This window comes from Pelmatolapia mariae, linkage group LG12, assembly GCF_036321145.2.
Source record: "Pelmatolapia mariae isolate MD_Pm_ZW linkage group LG12, Pm_UMD_F_2, whole genome shotgun sequence".
Classification (NCBI taxonomy): Eukaryota; Metazoa; Chordata; class Actinopteri; order Cichliformes; family Cichlidae; genus Pelmatolapia; species Pelmatolapia mariae.
Window position 1 is genome coordinate 10,272,892 of NC_086237.1, and position 12,427 is coordinate 10,285,318.

Genomic DNA, 12,427 nt, shown 5'->3' on the forward strand with positions numbered 1-12,427 from the left:
GCCACCATAGCTCAGTGGATAAACTCTGCTTTGATAAACCTAAGCTTAATGAATTTATCCGTATTAATGTAATACCTACTGTTGTTTGCAAATATAAGGAAAAATGATAACATTTGTCCTATAGATAAATAGTTGTACAGTTCAATTTTTTTATATAGTGCTAAATCACAACAACAGTTGCCTAAAGTCTCTTTATATCGTAAGGTAAACATTCTACAATAATAGAGAGAAAATACCAACAATTACACGACCACCTATGAGCAAGCACTTTGGCGACAGTGAGAAGGAAAAACTTACTTTTAATAGGAAGAAACGTCTGGCAGAACCAGGCTCAGGGAGTGGCATCTGCCATTGGGAAAGAGGTTAGAGAGACAGGACAAAAGACACACTGTGGAAGAAAGCCTAACTAAGGTAGGTGCAAGCTGAAGGCTCTACCTCCCATTGTACTTTTAAATATACTAGGAACCAACCATCAGAGACCTAAGTACTCTTTTGGGGTGATGTGGTACTATAAGGTCTTTAAGAGAAGATGGGGCCTGGTTATTCAAGACCTTGTATGTGGGGAGAAGGATTTTAAATTATTCTTTGTTAGTATAAGTTTATTAATTTTCCTTTTATTTTTTGATAATCATTTTTAAGGTTTAAGTAAATACAAACCCTCTGGTCAAAAACAAGGTTTGAAACCTTTTCCAGTTTTTAATAGAGGGTAAAAATTTCTTCAGAGGATACCAGCGTTTTTATATGCCAGAAAAATACATCTTTTTTCTTTTTCTTCTACTTCTTTTTTTTTGACTAATAAGGGATTAATCAACTGCTTAAAGCCTATTATTAGGGCTGATGATCAAAGGGACACAAATCAGACCAACCCCGGTGGTTCTTTATTATAGACTGTGGCTCCCTCTGTGGAAAAGATGATGATATTACATTCACCTTCCCCAAGTGATGAATAAGAGATGATCATCCTACTTTCACTACTTGCAGCTCACTTCCTGCAGATCTGAAAAGTATTTTAGGATTGTGATTTGTTATAAATATTTATGCTATAAAACTGTATCTGAGCTCTTTCTGAATCATTGCCAATCCCTTTGTGTACAAAATGTTTTGAAACAAGTGAAGGTTATTATACAGATTCATGACCAAAATATGTAAATTGTTGACATATTCTGTGATGCTTTAGTATTTATAAGCAGTCGGAACCACCAACAAAAGAAGACGAAGAGCTTTCTGTCTGTGCTGGATTGTGAGTGACAATTCTCTATCCCCTTTTCACGTCAGTTGCCTAATTAACTGATTGAGTAATCAATTTTAAAATCCTCTAAAGAGCAAAATTAGCTCCCTTAATAGTGACAGTTTGGAGTGAATATGAGCAGAGTCTTTTAGTACTTTGTGTTCTGTGCTTATGTAACACCAACCCTTAGTCATACAGGCCTGACTTTGCCTTTTTCTTTTTTTCAACTGATGCAAGGTTTGGCTTCCTGTTATGTAACAGAACCAGGCTCTTCAAACCTCTAGATTACTGTATTTCTCCTTGATAGCCCTCACCCTATACCAACAGAGCAGAACATACAGAATGCAGAAATGATGCTATATAAAATATTTTGCCAGTGGGTGGCAGTGTTTTTGCACTGCTCCTTCTGGTCAATGACTTGGAAAGCTTGTAACACCTGCAGAAGAGGTACTGCTCTTTCTGGGAATTTCAGTTTTTCCCTGTTGATAGTTTCTGCCATTCGTGTGCTCAATAATATTTCCTAATGTTTACAGGAACAAAATAACCCCTAAATTCAAGAATCCTGTGCTTGCTCGCTTTAAAACGATTTGACACCAATCATCTGTCAATACAATATGGATGGTGGTCCATCCATATTACTTAATGCATGAGCAGTGGTGTACATTACAGTGAAATACAAGTGAAAACAGCCTTGGAAAAGGCCCGTTATTTTCCATCTTCACTTCAGAATTAAGCTGTGGTCTTAGATACATACAATACCTTGTTGCTAGGTAACATCAGTATGATGCCTGTGCTCAGCCCAGTACTCAAGATCACTTTGAAAATGCACCCTTATTTCACACTAATGCCAGTAAATTATGCTAACTAAAATATTCCATGAACAGTTTTGTCAGTAAATTGACTTCATTGTGACTTTAATGTTAATTGTAATCAGACTAACTTGTAATGACAGGTCAATTTTTACCATTCTATTCAATGTAGATCCACACTTGTATATATATTAGCTATAGAGGTTGGGAAAAGTACCAAGTGGAAACTTTACATACCTTTAATAACATGCTGGATTGTGCAGTGGCGTAAGCTAGAAGCAGCTCTATTTATAAATCATCACACATTTTTTTTCCTTCAGATATTTAAGGATCAACAAAACAAACATTCTGTAATACTCTACTCCACAGATTTTGGTTTTCAGGTTTCCATAGCAGGTGTGTGCGCTGTTTCTGAGTGTCATCCCAAGGTCTGTATGCTGAACTCTATAATTAAGGGCTTTTCCTGTATGTGTGTTTTTGCAGACACAGGCTGTTTCACAATAACTGAAACAATGTAAAAGTATTGTTAATGCACCAAATTCAAGGAGCAAAGAGGCACAACTGGTCCGTTACCTACAGCAAGGAGGATGTGCAGAGTTGGAGATGAGAAAGTGGAGGTGTGAGCTGATTCAAGGCCAACATATGGGGGTATGCAGGCCTTAAGAAAGAAAAAAGATGGCTTTTGTTACACAACTAAGTCAGTGATTTCATAACCTTTTTTTAAGTATGAAAGACACGGAGATCTAATTAGCAGCCATAACGAAGCATAAGTGAGTACTGCCCATGTTCTCTGTCTGCCACTGATTACTGTCACACTCACTAAATGTACAGTACTGTATTTTCACCTTGATAGCATTTTGTCCCTTCTGTTGCGCTGATGTAGTACTGCTTGCCAGGTTAGGTTCTGCCATCTGTTACAGAGTGTGTAATCTGTCACTGTGCGCGTGTAGTTTGCAAGTCAGTGCCACGGTGACGTGTCACTTAGATTACATTTGGATGAAGATTAAAAAATAAATAAATAGAGGTAAGTCCAGGCTAGTGTGCCAGACACCAGGGACCTTGTGAAGTTGTGACATGACATGTACCATTATTCTGTTAGCCCATGTGCAATAATACTTTCATGTATATTGCACCTGGTTTCAGTACTTTAAGTGTACTTTGTTACAGAGCTATTAGACACCGTTATGGTTTACTGCTTCTATTGGGCCTTACTGAGTTTAAGCTAAAAGAGGGAAAATATATGTGAAAATGCAACATGTGGCTGACTCAGCTGTTCACAGCTCCTGCCTTTATGTGGGAAAAATCTTTCACAGTCCATGCAAATGGACCGATTAATTACTTTGCTGATTTAACGTAATTTAAAAAAGATTACTATTGTAGGTTACAAACCATATTTGACCGACAACCTTGGAGTACTTGAGTCTTTTTCCGTCAACTTGAAAATGAAAACAGATATTTGCTGTAATAGCACTCTTGTCCTGTCAGTTATTAGACTGCAGTTCTGCTCCTCAATTAGAAGCTGTTTAATAATGGTCATTGCATTTAGAAACTAATGAGGTTCCCAGTTTAAGAAGTCTTAAGCAAAATAAATGATGTACAGTACGTGGATCAGGCTGCCGACATTAGTGTGATTAGTTCTGGCTGCTACAGAATAGAGAGGAAGACAGAATTTGGGGAACGGTAAGGGTGAACGGATGACAAATAAGTGAGAGAGAGATAGCTTCCTCTCACACTATGGTATGTGATCTGGTCTGCTGCATTACTCTACAATGCATTTTCTATGTAGTCCTCCACTCCCTCCCTCTCTCCGCTCTCTGTAAGCAGTAATCTCCGGTCGCTCTCACTGCCTCGCAGCTTTCTGCCCTGCCACAGCGCATCTCTCTCTCTCTCTCTCTCTCATTCTATCTCTCTCTCTCACTCTCTCTTCTTTCGGCTCTACTTTCTCCCCAGTGAGGATGACAACCCCGAATTTGATGAACCAGCGAAGCTCTCATTCCGGCTGGTGGCTTCTGAGGGAGACCCCACATGAATGGGCTTACTGGACGAGGAGGTGCCGCGTCTAAGGAGCTTCGTAGGAAACCTGTCAGCTGTAGCAGTCGCTGAGTGAGTGTTATACTATTTTACTTAGGGTTTCTGTCAAGGATAAAGAATGAGTGAGGGTGATGACTGGATCGGGGAAAGAATGAAACCAGGATTTTATTGCTTTTCAGGTGTGACAGTGCATTATTTCCCCTTTAAGCATGCTGGAACCATTAGTTGACTGATTGATTGTCTGACAGTACAGCTGAGGATTTATAGACTTATGAGATAACTAAGGCAGCGCTGAGCTTATGCAGCAGCTGTATCCCGTCTGTCAGGGCTGAGCACTGTTCTTGGTCACGACACTGAAATGCTGTGCCTTTGTTTGCCCATCTCTCTTCATCGCTGTGCTTACTGTAGCATACACTCATACAAATGGCTATCACTCCCTAGGGTTGTGTTCAAACTCACCATTGTTTGTAAATGGTCAGATTACGATCACATCAGGCTTTTCCAAACATCTGCCTATCTATACTAAGAGTGGGGAAGTTTTGAAACAAAGTTGACAAAACTATTTATCATGTAAGGATTTTTCAGATGATCTTAGCTCACTTTAACAATCCACTTGGCTGTAATAGTTATATGTGGAAAAAGGTCTGAAATAACAAAGTCTGATAAAGTCAGAAAAAGTGTAACAAGATGAAGGCTGTGGTTGGTGGAAGGCATCTCTATGGTAACAGCAGGTTATGCCAAGGTTAGAAGAGAGGTGAAGGAAGCTTGCAGCTTCTTTCTGGCGCACATTTAGGTGGATTGCAAATTACGTTACTGACGGGACTTAAGAGGATCAGCAAAACCGAATATTAATGAGGAAATTGTGAAAGAAAACAGAGGAAATTTACATACAATAAACTGTGTAAAAGTATTAAACACAACTCAAACCAGAGAGGGGGGATTTCTAAACTTCATCTATAGTATTCTGACTATATTTAATTTAAAACAGTTCATCAGGAGGGTTGGTTTGTTGGAGTTTCATCTCTAGTTTCCTGTTTGCGGAGGCAGGCCAGTCTGATGGTAGAGGGCAAAGAAAGAATAGAAGACACCGAGAAACTCTCGGCAGTAAAGATCTTCCAATGTTAATGCGAGCAGCGACGAGAGAGAGTTCGGCTGCACCACATCCTCAAGTGTCATTTCCCCAAAAGGCTCCTTTAGAAGCCCACACTGATCCTCTTTGTCATTTGGATTTGAAGTATAATGATGAGCTAGATTTGTGAAGTGGTTTTCCAAATGCTCAGCATAAATTGTGACATTCATTCAATTTGATCGCCGAAAATGGCTGACTCTGGAACTCCAGAGCATTCAGTAGCTAGTCCGTAGCACTGATGGAGCTAGTTAAAAGTAAAAGTGGTTTTGGTGCCACGTCGTGAATGTAGGACAGTTATCACCATCAATGAAGGTTTTAGGAAGGCTAACCAGTCAGTTAGTGATTAAAGTCTAACTGTGGTCTGCACATTTTAACATGGCAGCAGATCTGTCTACAACTGGCTGCTTGGTAACTGGAAGCATTGAAGTGCAGCTCTGAATACCATTTTAACTGTTTCAGGGTGGAATTTTCCTGTAAAGCTTATGTAACAAATGATATTTCTGGCCAGTGTTTACTTTGAATGTGCTAGTTCTTCATGCTGTGAGTATAAAAACCTCTAGTGTCACTTGCATTGCCTTAAAACCTCTATCTTATGGAAAATAGTATCTTATATCAATTTCTGATATTCCCATGCACTAGGCCTATGATGGACCTTCAAATTAATATTACTGTAGTCAAGCACCAAATAACATGGATAAGGCTATATTAGTAGTAACCTTCAAAACTAAAATGCTAGCAGGAAACTGTGGAGCTAGAGAGCCTTGCACTGGGGTATTGTTAATTTGTCGTTGTCATGACAATCAGCATAAAATCTCTCAGTATACGTGGAAAAGATGGCCTGAAAGATCAACTTAGAGGGAAATGGTTGAAAGAAAGACATTGAGCTTGTTCTTAGGGAGAATCTGTGCCACTACAAAGTTGCAACAGGTCTGTGATTCACCGCTGCCTACAGCCCATACAGTGGCCGTGGCCCTTGGTCACCTAGACTGAATGTGGAGCAACACCATGACTGGGATGCAACCTCTCTCCACTCTCCTCCTCTTCAACAACTCTGACTCACAGCCCAGCACGCATTATTCTGCCCACGAAAAAGAGCTCTTCGAATGAAGCCAGTGTTCTTCTCGGAGCTCTCATTTGTCTCATTTAAAGTTTTTCTGGATTTGTTTTGATTGCACTAGCACGCCAAACTATGTTCAGGATTTGAACACTGTTAAGTTTGAACAACACAAATCTAGAGATGTTCAGTAGATATAGATTGGCTAGCTCAGAGGTCAAACTGTCTTTCCTGTTGTTGCAATGAGGTTTTAAAAGTATAGTTATTAGTAATTGCTTTCTGGGAGATAATTATTGCTGAGGAGGAGCCCAGCTGCACAGTCTGTTAGCTCAGCTCATTATGGGCAGTCAGCTAGCACTCGAATTTTAGAGGAAGACAGCCAGATCTGAATCCCATCTGGTGCCTCATGCTCGGATGGCACCCATAACCACCAACTTTACCACTGGCTGGCTGCTGATGAAGTTCTCCACATTGTTAAGAAGTGTCAGCACATATAGATTCATTAGTGGCTTTGAGCCTCTTAGACCCACGAGCAGACATGAACCAAAGGCACATAAATCTTCTGTGCCTCTCTGAGTCAAAACAATTTCACAGGAGTGAAAATCTTTTGGGGATCACACTTGCAAAATTGTTTTTCTAACCGCACCGTCACCGTTGAATACAAATGGGACTTTTTGACATCTCATATAAACTATACAGAGGGAACACGCGCCTCTGACGTGATGTGCTTACAGGCTGAAAAATCATCAGGTGCATGAGGAAGCTAACCTCATGCATCATCACCCATTACAAGCCACCTGCTCCTGCATCATGTTGTGCCAGTGAAACTTGAACTCTAGGCTGATGCAGCTTGGGCACATGCTGTGTGGCCTGTTGTGATACCGGACAGAACACTCAAAAAAAAACTTGAAGCATGATGATTACAGAATGTCAGATTTCCGGAGGAAGTATTAGTAAGCACCAGCAGCGTCTCTAGAAGTTCACAGTGTGTGTTGTTCATCTGCAAAGTGTGCATAGCTTAGTTTTCACTTAGAAATCCATGCAATCTTCTGGTAAACATCCTGGTTATGGAAAAAATAGCAAAATTTCACTAACAGAGGATTGTAAGGAAATGGAAGTGTTCCTGCTATGTTCATTTCTTTAGAGACATTACCAGCCATCTAAACCCTAAGCTTAAACATTACGTGTACATATTCTGACTTCATTATTTGAAATTTCACCATCTTTAATATGACCATCCCCCACTGCAACAGCATTTATATGGCAGAAAATCAGAGGAACCAAACTAGATGCCCTTAAAACGAAATAATAAAGCATTTAAATAGTAAATTAAATCTCTTATGAACACAGTGCAGCGGCAGTAGAACACATACAGTAGTTGAGCTTGAGCCGAGCTTGTTACTGTAGCGAGGAGTGGGAGGTGAGCCTGTGCTTTTAATAGACATCCTGCCTCTGCCACTCATTCTTGTGCATGCTACTTGATCACAAAAGCTGCCAAATATATCCAGTGGTGGTAAAAGAGGCTGTTGTTGTGAACACAAGCAGGCTATTTTTAGTCTCTGCCAGGAGAGAATATATGATCACGTATTTGATCAGCACAGTGGTTTGCTTACTAAATATCTATGCTGTGAACAGCATCCTTTATCTTCTAGTCATCTGTGTTATCATGTTAATGGAGTAAGTGTTAATGTATAAAGTGTTGCTGCTCTGGAATGACTGCGTGCTATGTGAATTTCGCAAGTCTTCAGTGCTTGCTTGATAAATGCTATTTTTGGTATGAAAGTGAGCATTTGAGTTGGGATTTAAAGTGTATGTAATCACATACATTTGCCCGAGTCACTACATGCAGTAAACAGGATTTAATCTTGTTTTGGTTTGATAGTTTTGACAATATACCACTTATTTACTTGTTAAATATGTAGACACATAGACACATGAATTCTGTTATATATGGTCACAGGAAATATAGAAGGTAAAATATCCCAACTGACTTATGGAATAAGTCATCTATACAGTATGATTATGAAAGGTAAGTGTTTTACATAAGAGCACTGAGTCAGCCCTTCATATTTCAAGAGAGGATTAGCAGAAACTGTTTATTGTAATGTGTCTCTAACTGCTATCCGTTCACTCTTACCTACAGATTAATGACTGCATCTATCAACTCTCCTGATAAGACCATCTCCTTTGGCACAGCCTCATTACTTTAAAAGCACCAAAGCAAAGGCCAGGATTGCCAGACACATGTCACAGGTATAACTTTTCACATGGTAAGAGTTTGAGTCAGCCATCTGTTTGCCAGTTTGCCTTGCCTGATGTGTTTTTCTGTATGTTTGGAATTTCTGGCTATTTACTCTTGTGGCTACACTATGTGCTTTACCTTTAATGGCTATGGTAAGAATAAAAATCTCTGAAGTTCAGCAACTGCTGTGAAAAATATACTAATTAATCCTGACTGATGTGATGTAACTGATGCTTAGCAAAGAAGCTGCATATTCTTTCTCATAAAGTTGATGAAACATTTAAAAATATTCAATTCAGTTTTATTTATATTGCATCAAATCACAACATCCATCCCATCAAGGCACTTTATATTGGGAGGTAAAGACCTTACAATAATAGAGACAAACCCCAACAATCAGATGACCTTGTGTGAGCAACCACTTGGTAACTGTGGGGAGGCAAAACTCCCTTTTAACAGGAAGAAACCTCCCACAGCACCAGGCTCAGAGAAGGGGCCCCATCTGAGTACGGGGTGAGGGGAACTGAACTGAGAAGGTGCTCAGACATTTACAAGTGAAATAAGGATCATTATGAATTGTGAATCATGCTAAGCTACTTTAGTCCAAGAATAAAAATATGGAGTTGAAAAATGGTCCCTTTTAATGTTTGTTTTGCTGCACAAGCTCATCAACAAATGTTACCATTTTATTTCATAGCTTACACAAGTTAATTCTCACAAACAGATATATTATTTTGTTGAATGTGCTCTACTGACTGGTGGTGAGGTTCAGTTTTGTATTGACTGTTTGTTTTTGTATGCAACTCTATCAAAATACTCAAAGTTAGGCATCTGGTTCAGTACATCACACCAAGCAGCTTGTAACACAAAGAATCCATCAGTGAGGGAGCAGTAATATCTCAGCTACTTCAACACCTCCGTCTCCTTGTTAAGCACATATTTAAACCTGTCAGAAAGAAACTTTGCTGACTTATAAGATCTGGCTAATGTAATCTGTATGACTCAAAACATACCTCTTATAACACCTCCACAAGCCCCAACCAGATGAAGATATAATGAGCAGTGTACTTCAGTGTCCTGAGTCACATATAAATGTGTGCAGATTTACACCAGTCCACCTTTATTCATGTCACTGTATTTCTCTGAGCTGTCTGCTGAAAGACTTGTGAGTGACACATCATTTTGGATTCCTGTACCACACTGACCCTTTGGTTTTACTGGCTGCAACACCCATGCCGTGGTGCTGTGTTTTCGTGAGCATGTGTCTGCATTATGACTGTGTTAGTGCTGCCATAGACTAAGCGCTGTCACAGTATCTGGGACTGTGCTGCCTGTCCTGCTGTTTCTCTGCTTTCCAACCCTCCTCTTGGCCTGTAATGCTATAATGGCAAATGTAATTGTAACATCAATCACTACCAATGACATATGGCACCAAACAAGTCTACTGCACTTTTACACAGACACACACAGACAGATAAGCATATTACATGCATGTTGTGACAATTGCACAAATATACTGAATTTAGAAAAATTTGGTCACTGATGTTTTTCCTTTCAGGTTGAGCAAGAGATCTCGCTCATTCAGAGGAAGATGTCTGACCTTGAGTCAGTGCTCCAGCAAAAGGACATAGAGTTGAAGGCCTCAGAGACTCAGAGGACAATCCTAGAACAGGATCTGGCCACTTATATCACCGAATGCAGTGTGAGTATCTCCAGGGCTTATAAGACAGAGACATAGCACTGGAAAGAGTGTGAAATCTATGGAAAAATTTGCTAAAAGCAAAACTGAAACTGAACTACCAGGGAAAAAGTTTTAGTAAGTCTTATTTTGGGGCAAAATCGATTTTTATTAGATTTAACAGGAGATTTTATATTAACGTTTTTTATGATGTGTGACTACTGGAATTAATCAAGCACCAGAAGTGTCTCATGATGGTTGGGAAGTGGTAAGAACTGCTTCTACAAAAACTTTGTATTACTACAATCGCTAGCATATGGGCTGCTTCCTCATATGCATGTGTGTGTATGCCATATATAAAATGACATCTGCTGTCAATTCACTAAAATGCAATGGTAGATGAACAAGATATTGGAAATACTACTTAGCTGATGATAGTACGATTCAACAGCATCCAAAAAGTGAAACGACACCTATTTAACGCTAACTATTTATTTCATGATTTTGTTATCAGGTTGATTTATTTTCAGCTGCGTATTCCCAACAAAGTGTCAGCTGACTGAACACAAGTTTGTCTTGATTTCAGAGTCTAAAGCGCAGTTTGGAACAGGCTCGTATGGAAGTGACACAGGAGGACGATAAAGCACTGCAGCTCCTTCATGACATCCGGGAGCAAAGCAACAAACTTCAGGAGATCAAAGAACAGGTAGGACGACATTTCGGGTGTCACATTAGGTCAGCTGGCTGAGAGCACGCCTGATGCTGTGGGCTCAGAATTGAATAATTAATGAGGAAATTAGTCAGCTCTCTACTGTTGCAATCATTTTTTGATTTCATTAAGTTTTGTTCTTTTGAGTGAAAAGACTTTTCTTTAGTGACTGTTTTCCCCCTCGTTTTCCAATGAGTATTCATGCAGTACTTTGCAGTGAAGGGAAGTACTGTATTACATAAATAACGAATTATGTTTTTCAAAAAGAAGAGCATTTTAAGAGGATTTCATAATGGCAGTCAGATGGAGCAGGTCGAGCCACCAAGGCTGAGTGTGTGGGTTGTGAGTGTTAATTAGACAGGCACATGATGCTGAAACCCCACAGCTAGGGATGGGAATTGATAAGAATTTAGTGATTCCGATTGGACTATCTATATCACGTATCGATTGTCATTGGGTTCTCATTGGCTCTGGTTTCAGAGTCAGCACCATCACTAAGCAGCAACAAAGAAATTACATTCATGCAAATGAATTGCATGCTGTCGGTCAAATGTTTGTGCATGTTTGCTAAGCTATTTGCCTTCTTTGTTGTGATCAGTGAGGAGCTGTCAAAAGGTCATTATTTAACATAATACACACTTTTTTTTCTTGTAATGCAGTACGTTTCTAAATTACTCCCAGGAAAAAGTAATTTGTTGTACTACTCGTTACATTACTTTCATGTTACTCTGTAAAAAGCTGAAACACACGGTCTCATAATCAATATTTTACAACATAAACAACCTCACACACCAACACAACACAAATCCCTAACGAGGACACACATCTCTAAGATCTTTCTCTTAATAGAATACAAAGCTGACCGCACAAAGCAAAGATGAAAACCAGCACAAAAAAGCGATCGCTGCAGTGATTCTGCTTTAGAAACATAAACAGGTAGAAAGGGAGGCTGCAGCCTGACTGCTCATCTGCTTGTTACCTGTTGAGTGAATGCAGGGTCTGTCTGCATTCACTCAGCTTTCACTCTGGGTTCTTGGCTAGCTTAGCGTTAGCATGCTGTCTTGGCAGATGCTTGCAAAGCAAGTTGTGTTAGCAGCATAATGCGGTTGTATCTGTCCTGGATGCAGTTTTAAGCTTTATCATTTATCTCGTCCTTTTGTGCAATAAAAATAAATGTGCATATCCAAGCTCTAGACTGCATCGCTATTTTCCTCTTCTGAAATCAGCTGATTGTAGCACAAGTGCAGGAATGGATAACCAGGATTGACAGGCAGGGAGACTGGGAACTGGTTCTTGATTCCCATGCCTACCCACAACAGGCTGTAGGGGTGCAATCAGTATAGCATTACCTACATCATGTGTAGAAATGCCTCATGTTGGAGTACCCTCTTAATGTAAATGATTGTGGTTTTTTTAATCCTTGAAAATCCATTTTTTATATATGTATATATTCAATTTACAGTATATGGATGGAGTGCATGTACAGCGCTTTATTGGAAAAAGGTTTGTTTACCACAAGACTGAGAAAAAAATCATCAAAGGTTTAG

The 12,427-nt window shown here is 39.6% G+C and overlaps 1 protein-coding gene across 8 annotated transcripts in view; it reads left to right on the forward strand.

The window, feature by feature from the left end:
• The first annotated feature begins 3,894 nt into the window (after positions 1–3,894).
• LOC134639532 (citron Rho-interacting kinase) overlaps positions 3,895–12,427 on the forward strand; it is a 48,748-nt gene continuing 40,215 nt past the window's right edge. For 7 of the 8 annotated variants that reach the window (XM_063490783.1, XM_063490787.1, XM_063490786.1 and 4 more), the window contains exons 1-4: positions 3,895–4,140; positions 8,395–8,504; positions 10,052–10,195; positions 10,758–10,877. In XM_063490783.1, coding sequence (XP_063346853.1) covers positions 8,496–8,504; positions 10,052–10,195; positions 10,758–10,877 — 273 coding nt within the window. In that variant the 5' untranslated portion in view covers positions 3,895–4,140; positions 8,395–8,495. Of the gene's footprint in view, positions 4,141–8,394; positions 8,522–10,051; positions 10,196–10,757; positions 10,878–12,427 lie in introns of all 8 variants that reach the window. The other variant, XM_063490784.1, reaches the window with a different exon arrangement.